Source organism: Camelina sativa, chromosome 20, assembly GCF_030686135.1.
Source record: "Camelina sativa cultivar CO46 ecotype springtype chromosome 20, ASM3068613v1".
NCBI classification, from domain to species: domain Eukaryota; kingdom Viridiplantae; phylum Streptophyta; class Magnoliopsida; order Brassicales; family Brassicaceae; genus Camelina; species Camelina sativa.
Window position 1 is genome coordinate 18466358 of NC_141899.1, and position 15209 is coordinate 18481566.

A 15209-nucleotide genomic window follows, 5' to 3' on the forward strand; every position below is an offset into this window, starting at 1 on the left:
ACTTGAAAACCAAAAGAGAAAAGGGTTAAAGAGAAAAGAAGAAGCAAAGGTAGCACTAGGATCATAAGGGTTTAGATTGCTAGGATAAACACTTTGGGTACCTTTGGGTAGACAAGGTTTTATTCTTGTATGAGTTTAGGTGTTCTTACCTTTAACATTCTTCTAAAGCTCAATCCATTTTCATGAGAGAACCTTGATATTGATAAGCCCCACTCTAAAAAAAGAGACCATCATTGTCTCAAAACCCTTTATTACCAAGCCAAATGAGTTTAAGCATTGCATAGAGTTGATTCATGTACTTGTTTAATGAATGTTAAAGGAAATAGTTGATTTGAATGCATGTGGATGTCTTAGGCTCAAATCAGTAAAGGTTGTGATATGCTTGTCTAAAGTCTTTAAATTCCAGCTCATTCAACTTGCATCATAGTATTAGTAACTTGGACATTGATACTAGATGGTCTATTTGCAAGCTTAAGGAGCTGAGATCCCACTTTTAAACCTCATCTACCTTCTTATGTCTTGTTTATTTGCTTGAGGGCAAGCAAAAACTAAGTTTGGGGGTGTTGATGTTCATATATTTTACCATGTTTTCCCTTAGTTTATTCACATCTTTTGCATCTTTTTCTATCCATTTTATCCATTATTGTGTAGCTTTAGGACTAATCATGCATTAGAGTGTAGTTGCATTGCATTTGCATCTTTTCATGCATAAACAGGTGATTTTGGAGCTTAAGGAGCATGGAAGCAATGGAGAAGAGATGTGAAGCAATCATGAGGAGGAAACAAGGGAGTTAAGGCTGAAGAACCAAGCACTCGACCGAGTGGGAGATGGACTCGACCGAGCACTCGACCGAGTGGGAGATGGACTCGACCGAGTGGAGTTACACAGAAGAAGCCAGCCCGACCTGTCACTCGACCGAGCACTGGTCGAGTTGACCGATTCGTGGACCACTTTGACTTTTCCCATTTTTAGGGCTTCCACTCCCCTTCCTATATAAGGCCTTGTACCTGCAGCCACCAAACAATCTAGATTTTTTAGTCCAGCTTTTCAGATATTCTAAACCTAGTTTTTACCTTTTTAGGAATATTATTCCTTTTGCATTTTTATTTCTTTTTTTGGATTTTGTACTTAGAAAAGAAGAATTTCCTCATACTTGTTGGTTGAATAACTTTCTAAGTATTGAGAATCTGAGTTTGATTTCTTCTTTAAAGTTGTAGATCTTTATCTTATCTATCTAATCATGCAAGTTTCAATATTTTCTGGGTTTTTGACTTTGTTCATCATGTCTTGTTGTGAGTAGTCTTCTTAGGATCTTGAGGATGGGTTAGGATGGATTGATCTTGTGGTATATCTGATTTGATCAAGCTTGATTGTTGTAGATCTCTTCTAGGCTAGATGTTCTTAATGCTGATCCTATATCTGAGAGGGTAGGATCTGATCTCAAGCTTTTTAGCATCACACCAATGTTTAAGAAGCATAGATAAGGCTAGATCTAGAGCTTACCATTAGGCTTGCTAAGAGATTAGAGGTCTTGTTTGGTTTGAGATGTATTGCTTAATGCCTGCTTGTGTAGATTCTTTTCATTGTGAGAGCAAGTCTAGGATTGCATGGGTTTGATTGTCTCTTGACCATGAGAGTGGGAGAGACTTGTCTTGGATTAATATGTCTAGAGGTTAGCTCATAGCATTGCTTGAGATTTGTTGATCAAGTTAGATTACCACAATGATTAGTTTATCCCATGAATCCATCCTCAGGAACCTACTTTGTTTATTGATTTTAAAGTCTCAATCTTGTTATTTGCTTGCTGTTTGATCTGTGTTTGCTTTACTCTGTTTTTATTGCATTGCTCTGTTTTCCCGGATTTGTCTAGCTCGACCACTCACTCGACCTACACTCGGTCGAGTGCTGCTCGAGTTCATCCCCAGAACTCTTGTTTATGATTTGTGATTGTCTTGTTTTATTCCTGTTTAATTTCCATTGCATTTACTTAGCATCTAGTTCATTACTTGTCTTGCATTAGTTCATATCTAGAGTTTACAGTTTCTGTTTCTATTCTTAGTTCATAATCATTCTGTTTTATTTGCATCTAGTTCTTAGCTCTTGTAGTTTATTTTCTGCATTTTATCATTATCATCATAGGATTGTTAGTGACAAACATCCTTTCATATTTGTCTTAACTTAGATTCATATGCATATCTTGATTGTTCACAAGCACTCAGACTGGATTGACACCTCTTATACTGCAACTGCATAAGGGGAATTGAAACACCCATCATTCCATTCATATATCATCATTGCATACACCATCATTCACCACACCAATAAAATAACATGTTTCACAATTTCAGAAACGATTCTCCTTCTAGTAGAGCCAATTTTTGAGCTTTGTAATTAAAATTTGGCTCACAAAAAACATGAGCAACCCAATAAGTACTCCCACTAGAGTTGGTCTAAACCTATGAATTCTTTACAAAATAAGTTTAAAGTTGCATATTTTTCAACTTTTCTCATTTTCAAAAAAGTTTTTTTTTTTATTTTGTTTAAATCGTGAGATTATTATATATTTCAGAAATATTTTTTATACATAAGAGTTTATTGAACTCATATCTAAAAGTATATTTTTATTTTGTTTCTACTAAAGCAAAATATATAAGCTTTACTCCTATATATAATAGAAAATATTGTATGAACATAAATCTAAAATATGAATTTACTTTTAATTAACTTTTGATAAGGTCCCAATGAGTTTAAGAGAACAAACGACACAAGAGTTTGACAAATAGTTTTATGACTACTTATCATATGATTCTTATTAGTTTATATAGGAAAACACCATAAGAGATTTGTATCTATCTAGCTAGTTCGTAGATATACAAGGTAATAATAACCATAAAAAACTATCCTTACAGCTAGGATTATGATGACGATCATGGTGAGACACCAACTACCGAGAATCCACCTATTGTTAGAAGATCTAAGAGATGTCTTATACCGTCGACTAGGTATAATCCTGGTGAGTATATGTTACTTACTGGTGGGGGAGAACTAGAAAGCTATAGTGAAGCTTTGGAGGATGAACACAAAGATAAATGGCATGATGCCATGGGTGAAGAGATGGATTCTTTTGAAGAGAACCATACTCTTGAGTTGGTGAAGTTGCCTAAGGGTAAAAAGGCTTTGCTTAATAAGAGGGTGTATAAGATTAAGCATGATGAGACCAATTTGTCACCTCGATACAAGGCTAGGTTGGTTGTGAAAGGATACAGCCAAAAGAAAGGAGTTGATTTTGATGAAATATTTTCTCCTGTTGTGAAGATGTCATCCATTCGGGTTGTACTTGGATTGGCAGCGAGTCTTGATCTAGAGGTTGAGCAAATGGATGTAAAAACTGCTTTTCTTCATGGTGATTTGGAGGAAGAGATTTACATGGTACAACGGGAAGGCTTTGTGAAAAAGGGTGAAGAGGATTTAGTTTGCCGTTTGAAGAAAAGCTTTTAGGGATTGAAGTAGGCACCAAGACAGTGGTACATGAAGTTCAAGTCTGTTATGGGGGAGCATGGCTATAAGGAGACTACTTCTGATCATTGTGTGTTTGTGCAAAGGTTTAGTGATGATGATTTTATCATCTTGCTGTTGTATGTTGATGACATGTTGATTGTCGGCAAAAACTTGAACAGAATTGAGGAGCTGAAGAAGCAGCTTAGCAAGTCCTTTGCCATGAAAGATTTGGGTCCAGCGAAACAGATTCTTGGTATGAGAATTGTTAGTGATAGAAGTGAGAAGCTGATTCACTTGTCTCAAGAGAAGTACATTGAGAAAGTACTTAAAAGGTTTCACATGGATAAGTCTAAAGCTGTTAGTACTCCTCTTCCTACAGACTTTAGATTGAGCAAACAACATAGTCCAAAAACAAAGTTGGAGAAGGAAGATATGGCAAGGGTTCCATATGCTTCTGCAGTTGGTAATTTGATGTATGCCATGGTCTGTACAAGACCAGATATAGCTCACGCTGTTGGTATTGTTAGTCGTTTTGTCCCCAATCCTGAAAGAAAACACTGGAATACTGTGAAGTGGATTTTGAAATATCTTCAAGGGACTTCTGATTTGAAGCTTACTTTTGGAGGTGATAATGCATTGCTTGTTAGTTATACTGATTCTGATTTGTCAGGAGATGTTGATTCTAGTAAGTCTACTTCGGGTTACTTGGTAACATTTGCAGGTGGAGCTGTTGCATGGCAGTCAAGATTGCAAAAGTGTGTTGCACTTTCTACCAACTGAAGCTTGTAAGGAGTTGTTGTGGATGAAAGGTTTTTGTGAAGATATCAGTTTCAAGCAGAATAAGTATGTGCTGTTATGTGATAGTCAAAGCGCAATTTGTCTCGGAAAGAACTCTACATTTCATCCGCGTTCAAAGCACATTAATAGGAGGTATCATTGGATACGTGATGTGGTTGCTTCTAGAGAAGTGGAACTTGAAAAGATTGATACAGATGATAATGGAGCTGATACGATGACAAAGTCATTGCCGAGGGGGAAGCTTGAAGTTTGCCGAGGGATAGCCGGGATGGCTGTTTCCTCCACCTAGTTGGAGGGGGAGTTTGTTGGGTTTTCCTCCTAGTGGGGAAACCAATTGGGTTTGGTTAACCAAACATGGACTTGGGCCATTATATTAGTCCATGAGATTAATGTTGGGCTTTAGGTTATGATGCACTATATAAACACTCTTAACTTAATTATTGGCAAAAAGAAAAATAGAGAGAAGAGAGTTGATTTTCGGATCTAGAGGAGAAGAGAAAAACAGAACCTTTAGGGTTTGGTGTTTTGCACATTTGGACATTCAAAGGAGCTCCGATCTGGCTGATTTTTGGAGGGTAGATTCGTGACTCAGTGTTCTACATATTTGACGGTGGAGTGTTTCAACGGTTGGTTTATGAGAAAATGAGTTTTAGCGTAGCTGATCGTGTCTCGAATTTCCAGATTTTTCTACAGCATCTATCGTGAGTGTTTGTAAGATCCAATTGTGAGATTTTCTCGGTTTGAGCTGAAATTTTCAGAGTTGTTCCTGACCTGTTTATCTAGGATTTGTACGGTGTAGATCTGAATAAGTTGCCGGAATCTTAGTAAATCTAGGGGTTTTTGGAACTGCATATTTTTAGCCTTTTGTGTTCTCTCTTGTGTTGTTTTCTTATTGAGATTGCTACTTGTAGCCTTAGTCTCTGGAGAGGACGTGGTTGTACTCAAATACATTTGTGATAGTAGAATTTTGAGTGGACTACGGTCCCGTGGTTTTTACTCCTCGCACTGAGGAGGTTTTCCATGTATAATTATGTGTCTCGTTTATTTTACGCTTTGAAGTTTTTGCTACCAAGATTATTATATTTTCCTCACAGGTTCACATAAGTTAGGGTGAAACTTTATTCCGCTGCGCAACTGTGCGTTGTTTCCCCAGAAAAGTGGTATCAGAGCACTGATTTAATAACTTTGGGTATTGGTTGCTTTTGTGAACAATGGAAAATATGGGTAGAATGATAAGCTTAATGGTTCTAATTATCATCTATGGAAAGGCAAGATGGAAGATTTTCTTTTCGTGAAGGAATTTCATGTTCCTGTCTTAGAGGGGAAGAAACCTGAAGATAAGACTGATGTTCAGTGGAAATTGCAGCATCGCCAAGTGTGTGGTTTGATAAGGCAATGGGTAGATGATAATGTGTTGAATCATATTGAAAATAAGACTAATGCTCGTTCTTTGTGGTTGAAGCTGGAGCAACTTTTTGCTCGAAAGACCGGGAATAATAAGATGTACATGATCAAGAAGTTGATTGAGTTGAGGTATCAGGAGGGAACTCCAATGACTGATCATTTAAATGTGTTTCATGGGCTTCTTAATAAACTTTCTGATATGGGAGTCAAGTTAGGATGAGATTCACGGTTTGTGGCTTCTTGGTACATTACCAGATTCTTGGGAGGTGTTTAGGATGTCTCTTTGTAACTCCGCGTCAAATGGTGCTATTTCGATGGATGTAGTGAAGAACAATGTCTTGAATGAGGAAACTAGAAGACAGTCTAATGCTAGTTCCTCGCGTTCAAATGTGTTGGTTACTGAGTCAAGGGGGAGGAGTACATTTAGAGAGCCCAAGAATGATAAGAACAAGAGCAGGAGCAAATCTAATAAATTTGCTAATATGGAGTGTCACTACTGTCACAAGAAAGGACACTTGAAGAAAGATTGCTGGAAGTTAAAAAGAGATAACAAGCAGCAAGGGAAACAAGAAGAAGTAGATCGAGTGACAATCACAGACGATCAATTTCTCATTCTTCTTGAGAATGATGCCATTAATGTATGTCAGGACACCAGCTGGGTGGTTGATAGTGGAGCTACTACTCATGCTACATCCCAACGGGATTTGTATTCTACCTATACTTCGGGTAGTTATGGTTCTGTGAAGATGGGGAATGATGGTTTGGCTCAGGTTGTTGGCATTGGTGATATTTGCTTAGAGACTAGTCTTGGGACTAGACTTGTGCTTAAGGATGTTAAGCATGTCCCAAATCTTCGGATGAATTTGATATCTATGGGAAGACTTGATGATGAATGTTTCTATAGTTTACACGGTGGTGGTAAATGGAAGCTTTCACGTGGTTCTATGGTTGTGGCTCGAGGTGAGAAGCTTTCATCTTTCTATTTGATGCAGGCTAAGGTTCCAAAGACAGTGTTAATGCTTTGGAGGAAGATGTCATGGAGTTGTGGCATAAGAAACTCGGTCACATAAGTGAGAAAGAATTGTCTGTGTTGTCTAAGAAGGAGGTTATTCCAACTATCTCCGGTTCGCATTTGAAGAAGTGTGCGCATTGTTTGCGGGGTAAACAACACACAGTCTCTTTCAAGTCTTTTGTGCCTTCTAGAAAACCTCAGGTACTTGATTTGGTGCATTCAGATGTATGTGGTCCAATGAAGACAAAATCTCTTGGTGGTGCATCATATTTTGTCACTTTCATTGATGATCATTCAAGGAAGTAGTGGGTTTTTACTATGAAGACCAAAGATCAGGTTCTGGGATATTTTAAGCATTTTGTGGCATTGGTTGAGAGACAGACGGGAAAGAAGTTGAAGTGTATCTGCAGTGATAATGGTGGAGAGTATTCTGGATCATTTGATGCTTATTGCAAAGAACATGGTATTATGCATCAGTTCACGCCACCTAAGACTCCATAGTTGAATGGATTGGCTGAAAGAATGAACAGGACAATTGTCGAAAGGGTTAGATGTTTGATTTCACAATCAGGTTTGGCACAGACTTTCTGGGGTGAGGCTTTGAGCTCAGTTGTTCACGTGTTGAATTTATCACCGAGTGCTCCATTGGAGGGTGATATTCCAGAAAGGGTTTGGACTGGTAAAGATGTTTCTTATGGTCATTTGAGGGTCTTTGGGTGTAAGGCATTTGTTCATTCCCAAAGATGAGAGGTCAAAGCTTGAGATGAAGTCACTATAATGTGTGTTCATTGGTTATGGTAAGGATGAGTTTGGGTACAAATTTTATGATCCCGTTGAGAAGAAGCTCATTAGGAGCAGAGATGTTGTGTTCATGGAAGATCAAACGATAAGGGACATTGACAAGTCCGGAAAACCAGCTTAGAGTAATGAGAGTTTGATTGATTTAGAGGATATTCCTTCTACATCGGTCCACGGTCAGATTGAGGGTGAAGTTCATGTTGATACACCTGGAGCAGATGCTCCCGGACATGATGATGGTACTGGTGATCATGGTGAAGATTATGGTGAGACACCAACTACCGAGAATCCACCTATTGTTAGAAGATCTGAGAGAGGTCTTATATCGTCTACTAGGTATAATCCTGGTGAGTATGTGTTACTTACTGATGGGGGAGAACCTGAAAGCTATAGTGAAGCTTTGGAGGATGAACACAAAGATAAATGGCATGATGCCATGGGCGACGAGATGGATTCTTTTGAAGAGAACCATACTCTTGAGTTGGTGAAGTTGCCTAAGGGTAAAACGCTTTGATTAATAAGTGGGTGTATAAGATTAAGCATGATGAGACCAGTTTGTCACCTCGATACAAGGCTAGGTTGGTTGTGAAAGGATACAGCCAAAAGAAAGGAGCTGATTTTGATGATATATTTTTTTCCTGTTGTGAAGATGTCATCCATTCGGGTTGTACTTGGATTGGCAGCGAGTCTTGATCTAGAGGTTGAGCAAATGGATGTAAAAACTGCTTTTCTTCATGGTGATTTGGAGGAAGAGATTTACATGGTACAACCGGAAGGTTTTGTGAAAAAGGGTGAAGAGGATTTAGTTTGCCGTTTGAAGAAAAGCCTTTATGGATTGAAGCAGGCACCAAGACAGTGGTACATGAAGTTCAAGTCTGTTATGGGGGAGCATGGCTATTAGGAGACTACTTTTGATCATTGTGTGTTTGTGCATAGGTTTGGTGATGATGATTTTATCATCTTGCTGTTGTATGTTGATGACATGTTGATTGTCGGCAAAAACTTGAACAGAATTGAGGAGCTGAAGAAGCAGCTTAGCAAGTCCTTTGCCATGAAAGATTTGGGTCCAGCGAAACAGATAGAAGTGAGAAGCTGATTCAATTGTCTCAAGAGAAGTACATTGGGAAAGTACTTAAAAAGGTTTCACATGGATAAGTCTAAAGCTGTTAGTACTCCTCTTCCTACAGACTTTAGATTGAGCAAACAACATAGTCGAAAAACAAAGTTGGAGAAGGAAGATATGGCAAGGGTTCCATATGCTTATGCAGTTGGTAGTTTGATGTATGCCATGGTCTGTACAAGACCAGATATAGCTCACGCTGTTGGTATTGTTAGTCGTTTTGTCCCCAATCCTGGAAGAAAACACTGGAATACTGTGAAGTGGATTTTGAAATATCTTCAAGGGACTTCTGATTTGAAGCTTACTTTTGGAGGTGATAATGCATTGCTTGTTAGTTATACTGATTCTGATTTGTCAGGAGATGTTGATTCTAGTAAGTCTACTTCGGGTTACTTGGTAACATTTGCAGGTGGAGCTGTTGCATGGCAGTCAAGATTGCAAAAGTGTGTTGCACTTTCTACCAACTGAAGCTTGTAAGGAGTTGTTGTGGATGAAAGGTTTTTGTGAAGATATCAGTTTCAAGCAGAATAAGTATGTGCTGTTATGTGATAGTCAAAGCGCAATTTGTCTCGGAAAGAACTCTACATTTCATCCGCGTTCAAAGCACATTAATGTTGGGTTTTCCTCCTAGTGGGGAAACCAATTGGGTTTGGTTAACCAAACATGGACTTGGGCCATTATATTAGTCCATGAGATTAATGTTGGGATTTAGGTTATGAGGCACTATATAAACACTCTTAACCTAATTATTGGCAAAAAGAAAAATAGAGAGAAGAGAGTTGATTTTTGGATCTATAGGAGAAGAGAAAAACAGAACCTTTAGGGTTTGATGTTTTGCACGTTTGGACATTCAAACGAGCTCCGATCTGGCTGACTTTTGGAGGGTAGCTTCGTGACCTAGTGTTCTACATATTTGACGGTGGAGATCTTGTTTCAACGGTTGGTTTATGAGAAATCTGAGTTTTAACGTGGCTGGTCGTGTCTGGAATTTGTAGATTTTTCTGCAGCATCTGTTGTGAGTGTTTGTAAGATCCAACGGTGAGATTTTCTCGGTTTGAGCTGAAATTTTGCATAGTTGTTTCTGACCTATCTAGGATTTGTACGGTGTAGATCTGAATAGGTTGCAGGAATCTTAGTAAATCTAGGGTTGTTTGAAACTGCATATTTTTAGCCTTTTGTGTTCTCTCTCTTGTGTTGTTTTCTTATGAGATTGCTACTTGTAGCCTTAGTCTCTGGAGAGGACGTGGTTGTACTATATAAACACTCTTAACCTAATTATTGGCAAAAAGAAAAATAGAGAGAAGAGAGTTGATTTTTGGATCTATAGGAGAAGAGAAAAACAGAACCTTTAGGGTTTGATGTTTTGCACGTTTGGACATTCAAACGAGCTCCGATCTGGCTGACTTTTGGAGGGTAGCTTCGTGACCTAGTGTTCTACATATTTGACGGTGGAGATCTTGTTTCAACGGTTGGTTTATGAGAAATCTGAGTTTTAACGTGGCTGGTCGTGTCTGGAATTTGTAGATTTTTCTGCAGCATCTGTTGTGAGTGTTTGTAAGATCCAACGGTGAGATTTTCTCGGTTTGAGCTGAAATTTTGCATAGTTGTTTCTGACCTATCTAGGATTTGTACGGTGTAGATCTGAATAGGTTGCAGTAATCTTAGTAAATCTAGGGTTGTTTGAAACTGCATATTTTTAGCCTTTTGTGTTCTCTCTCTTGTGTTGTTTTCTTATGAGATTGCTACTTGTAGCCTTAGTCTCTGGAGAGGACGTGGTTGTACTCAAATACATTGGTGATAGTGGAATCTGGAGAGGACTGTGGTTTGTACTCCTCCCATTGAGGAGGTTTTCCACGTATAATTATGTGTCTCGTTTATTTTACTCTTTAAAGTTTTTGCTACCAAAATTATTATATTTTCCTCACAGATTTACATAAGTTAGGGTGAAACTTTATAACCCCATGAATATATCTCTCAATATACTGTCGTACGATTCTAATACAAAGGGGAAAAAAAGAATGAGTAAGTAATATCGATGGTTGTGACCAAGACTCGTATCCAAATAATTAATTTTGTGTTTTGTCACTCCAAACAAACAATTTTGCATGTTGCTGACCAAAAAAATAAAAAATATAGAAGAAGATATCGATGCATGTTGGATAAGAATATTGAAGAAAATTTTACCATTTCCAAACCCATTTGCTTTTAAGGATATCGACAAATTTCTTGCGACCATCCTCATCCTTTGTGATTCTTCTTAGATAGAATCCATCTTTCTTCGCAACCCAAAAGCACTCATTCCCTCCTACACCGCACTCTTTCCGAAACCCGTCCTTGACAGAGAACACTGTCATCACGTCATCGTTCGTGGTTCCAAACCCGCTACGAAACTGGCACCTGAACTCAGTTTTCTGGAACGGCCACATGTTCATTGTCGTGAACGTCCATATCCGTGATTCCTTCGGCTTTAGCATGTCCCATCCCAGGTCGTCCTCGTTTGACCAGCACCGTACAGCCAGCTTCGCTTTTCGGACTCTAGGGACCCCCGTGATTTCATTCTTTAGCTCTAGACGACCCGCAATGGTTGGTTTAGGTAACAATGCCACTGCGACCACGAAGAAGCACCAGAACAGGTCTCTCCCCATTTGGATCAAACGATCGCTATGTTTTGTTATATCGTAACTTCGTCGAGTCTTGGGGCTTACGAAATAAGTTGGGACAGGTAAAGATGGAATCGATATATAATGTGCATTACATGGCAATTAGACCGTTACTGTTACGGCTTCCAAATTTAGAAATACTAGAAGCTATTTTCATCTATATTTGGAGAGAAAACAGAGAATAAATCCCAAAAGTTGAAAATAAAATAAAATAAAAATGTGCTGTTTCAGAAACTTTGACCGCAATTGACACCATCCTCTTTGAGATTGTTTAGCACATAGGTATATGATAAGTTGAAAAGCTTAGAACGTTATCGTACACGTTTTTAGTTTTTGTAACGCGGTTCCGCAACTTTTTTTTGTTATTCACAGCATTAAACAAAAATTTCACGTTTTCATAATTAAGAAAATACGTTTTTATTATTATTTATTTTTAATGTTAAGAAAATAAATGTATTATATGTCAGTCATTATAAATAAATGTATACCCATACCGCGTTTGTTTAAAAAATCACACAAATGATTCCTAAAAGCGGAAATAAAAAAAAATAATTCTTTCATTCTTTGTAATGTTTAATTTCCACTCTATGTCATACCATTTTTACGTACTCAAAAAAGATTTTTTTCTCTACTTAAAATCGGATTTGATTGGTAACCCTATATCGGTATGATACATGGTGTGCCGCTTTAACAATTACCAATCAGATTAATGATAACAAAAACGTTACTTATTTTTCTTGGCAAAAGAGTGTTGTCATTAAACGTAAATTTTGGAACCATACAAAGAGTCTGAGACTAAAGCAAAGCTATCAGCTAGACAAAAAAATTTCTCGAGGAACAAAGACAAAATTAGATTCCAAAAAACTAGAATAAAGATAGAGGTTATGTTGGCATAAGTTTGAAGATAGCTTGAGGTGCAAGCTATACTAATCCTACCGAGTTATGGAATTAGGATTAATTCTATTTAAGAGTTATCTAAATATGTTAGTTTACCAGTTTAGAATAGGAAAGTTGTCAACTCTAGGGTTGAGCCATTGTTATAAATACTAAGAGAGCGTTTCATAAAAAGGTGTGCACCTTAAGTATTCTTGAAAAATGCACACAAGATGTATGGCGTCGTCCATTAATAAATTCTGAACTTGGTCCCAGGGATGTAAGTTATCCGAACCTCGTTAACAAAACTTGTGTCTTGTTTACTTTTATGCTCACACTCGAACATTCTCGTACTTTAACATATAGATCTAGCCACATATATGTGCTTTAGGTTATTGTCAGATTTTTCTGAAAAGCGTTACTAAAAGTGTTGTTCTAGTTTTTGAATCGTTTTTTGTACCATTATTTTTTACAGCTCTACATTATTTTTAATCGTTTACCGCTCCACCTTATAGCTAAAAATCTTATATAGTTTTCTGTTACGTATCAATCGGACGTGATCTTTGTATCACTTTGTGTTACTACTTACCGATCATGCCCACAATTTGTAAATATAGTGTATCAACTTTGATGGTTAGAGTGGCTAGATTAATTCGTTTTACCTGACTTTCATCATTTGTACATGATGTTCTCGATTATGTGTTTACAAAACGAGAAATATCAAAAATCGATTCCACATTATTGTTGCTAAAGATCGCGTATCAAAACGCAATCGCTTATCTTATTTCGATTCAGCTGAGAAGGTCCCATAGGCACCCGTAGATTTACATACCCTGGGTCAGCTAAAAGATTTCTGAGGTTCCATCAATCTACTATTTCAGTTTTTGTTATTCATTTGATTACAATTGTCAAGTGTACCCAGCTATTGATCTATTCACATTTCACAGTACAATTAACACCATACTATAGATACGTTCTTTCTCATTTTTTTTTACCATATATATAGTTACACAATTTATGGTTTTATTACCATGAATATAAACATACAGAGAAAAATCACGACATCCTCGAGATCTTCATAACGAACAACATCGACAAGTTGTTAATTTAGCTCCAAGATTTCTTGAGGATATCATGTTGAACATACTCATTCCACCTCTCATTACCATACTTGTTACTATAATATATGGTCTTCCAATGTCTCAAGTATAGTCCGTCCTTCTTAACAACCCAAGTGCATGTGCTCCTGTCCCCACACTGCTCTTTCATATCCCACGACGCTACTAGCTGCTTATCCACGCGCCCGTACCCTGTATGGAAGTGGCAGTAGAAGAAGGTGTGGAATAGCGACATGGCGAAGGACCATTCCTTGATCATATCTGGCCAGTTCTGTCGCCACCCAAAATCGTTGTCGCGGGACCAGCAATTGTACACAAGTCTCCTGTACCTTCCCGAGAGCTCGTTGCAAATCTCTAGTTTAAATCCATGGGAGTGAGTCACCATCATTATGGTGATGATAAGTACAAGAACAATGTGCCCGTTGCGGGTTTCAGGAATCTTTTTAGTTCCCATATGTGTAAAATTATTCTATTGTTCTTTCTTCTTTCTTTTCTGCTCACTCGATTTTGCTTCTTTGATTTTGGGACGGTGATAGCGGTTCGTACAGGAACCACTATTTTTAGACATGTAACGGCTTAAGGATTTAGTTATTCTCGCATCCACATTTTCATTACTATTTTTAGACATATAACTGTCAACGGGGATGAACAAGTCATTCTATAACATCCAATTTTTTTATAGTTACTTTGTTGATATTTGTTCGTAATAACTCGAAACCAAAAGCTCTACATTAATCATCTGGTTTAGCTTCTTGACCGCCTTTTTGAGCTAGTCAGGTTGCTTCTATCTTTTGTGCTTTTGTAGAAAGGTAATTACAACATGTATGGACATGAAAGATCAAATAGTTGGATAATATTCAACTGAAGAACAATTTTGTTAATAAGAACTTAATAGTTAATACTACTGGTTAATCAAGCATATTAGTTAGAGGGAAGCCTCAATTGGTACAAGAAGAGAAATTTAAAATGATAACAAAATGCAAAGCCAGCTTAACCAGTTGACTAACAAATACTAACATTCATTAGTACTTATAATAATAATATATACTTGAAAACTACGATCTTGAATAAATCCTAATTATTAAGTTAGTGGGGAGCCTCTAAGAGAACTTACATGGACTATATATAAATAGAAACAAAATTAAGTGTAATCAAAAATCTCAACAATAACCTGAAAAATGGCGTCTCTAGGACTTTCCTTCACCCTAGTTTTTCTCTTGGCAATCTTACTGACAGTTTCTGAAGCCAACAACAGCAGAAAAATCCTGCAAACTCCCAATAACTACAAACCGCTATATTCTCCTCCTCCACCGCCTTATCAACCTTCGGTTACTCTTCCCCCTCCTCCTCCTCCTCCAGTTTATTCTCACCCGGTTGTTCTTTCTCCTCCACCTCCTACTCCAATCTATCCACCCCCGGTTGCTCTTTCTCCTCCACCTCCTACTCCAATCTATCCACCCCCGGTTGCTCTTTCTCCTCCACCTCCTACTCCAGTCTATGCACCCCCGGTTGCTCTTTCTCCACCACCTCCTACTCCAATCTATCCACCCCCGGTTGTTCATCTTCCTTCTCCTCAAGCTCACAGAGCCTTCTACTACAGGAAATCTCCTCCTCCACCTCCATCCAGGAAGCCTTGGTGGTGGTTGTTGTAGATGGTAAGAAGTGGCTCAGGACAAGACATTTTCAATGTCTATAACATTAAAGACTGCATTGCTGATGTCTTAACTTGGTTTTGATGTTTCTAATATCTTCTTGAGGTATTCCTATTTTGTAATGTGAGTGTAGATTTTTTATCAATTCGTTCGTTTATTCTTTTTCTTGTCATTTTGATATTATAAATGTTTTTTAACAAAACATCAAAGGTGCAGTATGGTTGATCGATTATGTATTGTTTATTATCTTATCAAAAAGAAAGAACTTGTTTATA

At 37.8% G+C, this 15209-nt stretch overlaps 1 protein-coding gene and 2 pseudogenes across 2 annotated transcripts; 1 reads left to right on the forward strand and 2 right to left on the reverse strand.

Annotated features, from left to right (window-relative positions):
• Positions 1-10543: 10543 nt before the first annotated feature.
• On the reverse strand, positions 10544-11316 carry LOC104771085 (S-protein homolog 13 pseudogene; annotated as a pseudogene). The gene has a single exon (XR_015594015.1). The product of XR_015594015.1 is annotated as an S-protein homolog 13 pseudogene (transcript).
• A 1814-nt stretch (positions 11317-13130) lies between these two features.
• LOC104771086 (S-protein homolog 12 pseudogene) lies at positions 13131-13791 on the reverse strand (annotated as a pseudogene).
• Positions 13792-14453: 662 nt separating this feature from the next.
• Positions 14454-15152, forward strand: LOC104771088 (uncharacterized). Its single transcript, XM_010495562.2, has one exon. It carries the CDS (start codon positions 14461-14463, stop codon positions 14932-14934), a length of 474 nt encoding a protein of 157 aa, XP_010493864.2. The 5' UTR covers positions 14454-14460; the 3' UTR covers positions 14935-15152.
• The last annotated feature ends 57 nt before the right edge of the window (positions 15153-15209 follow it).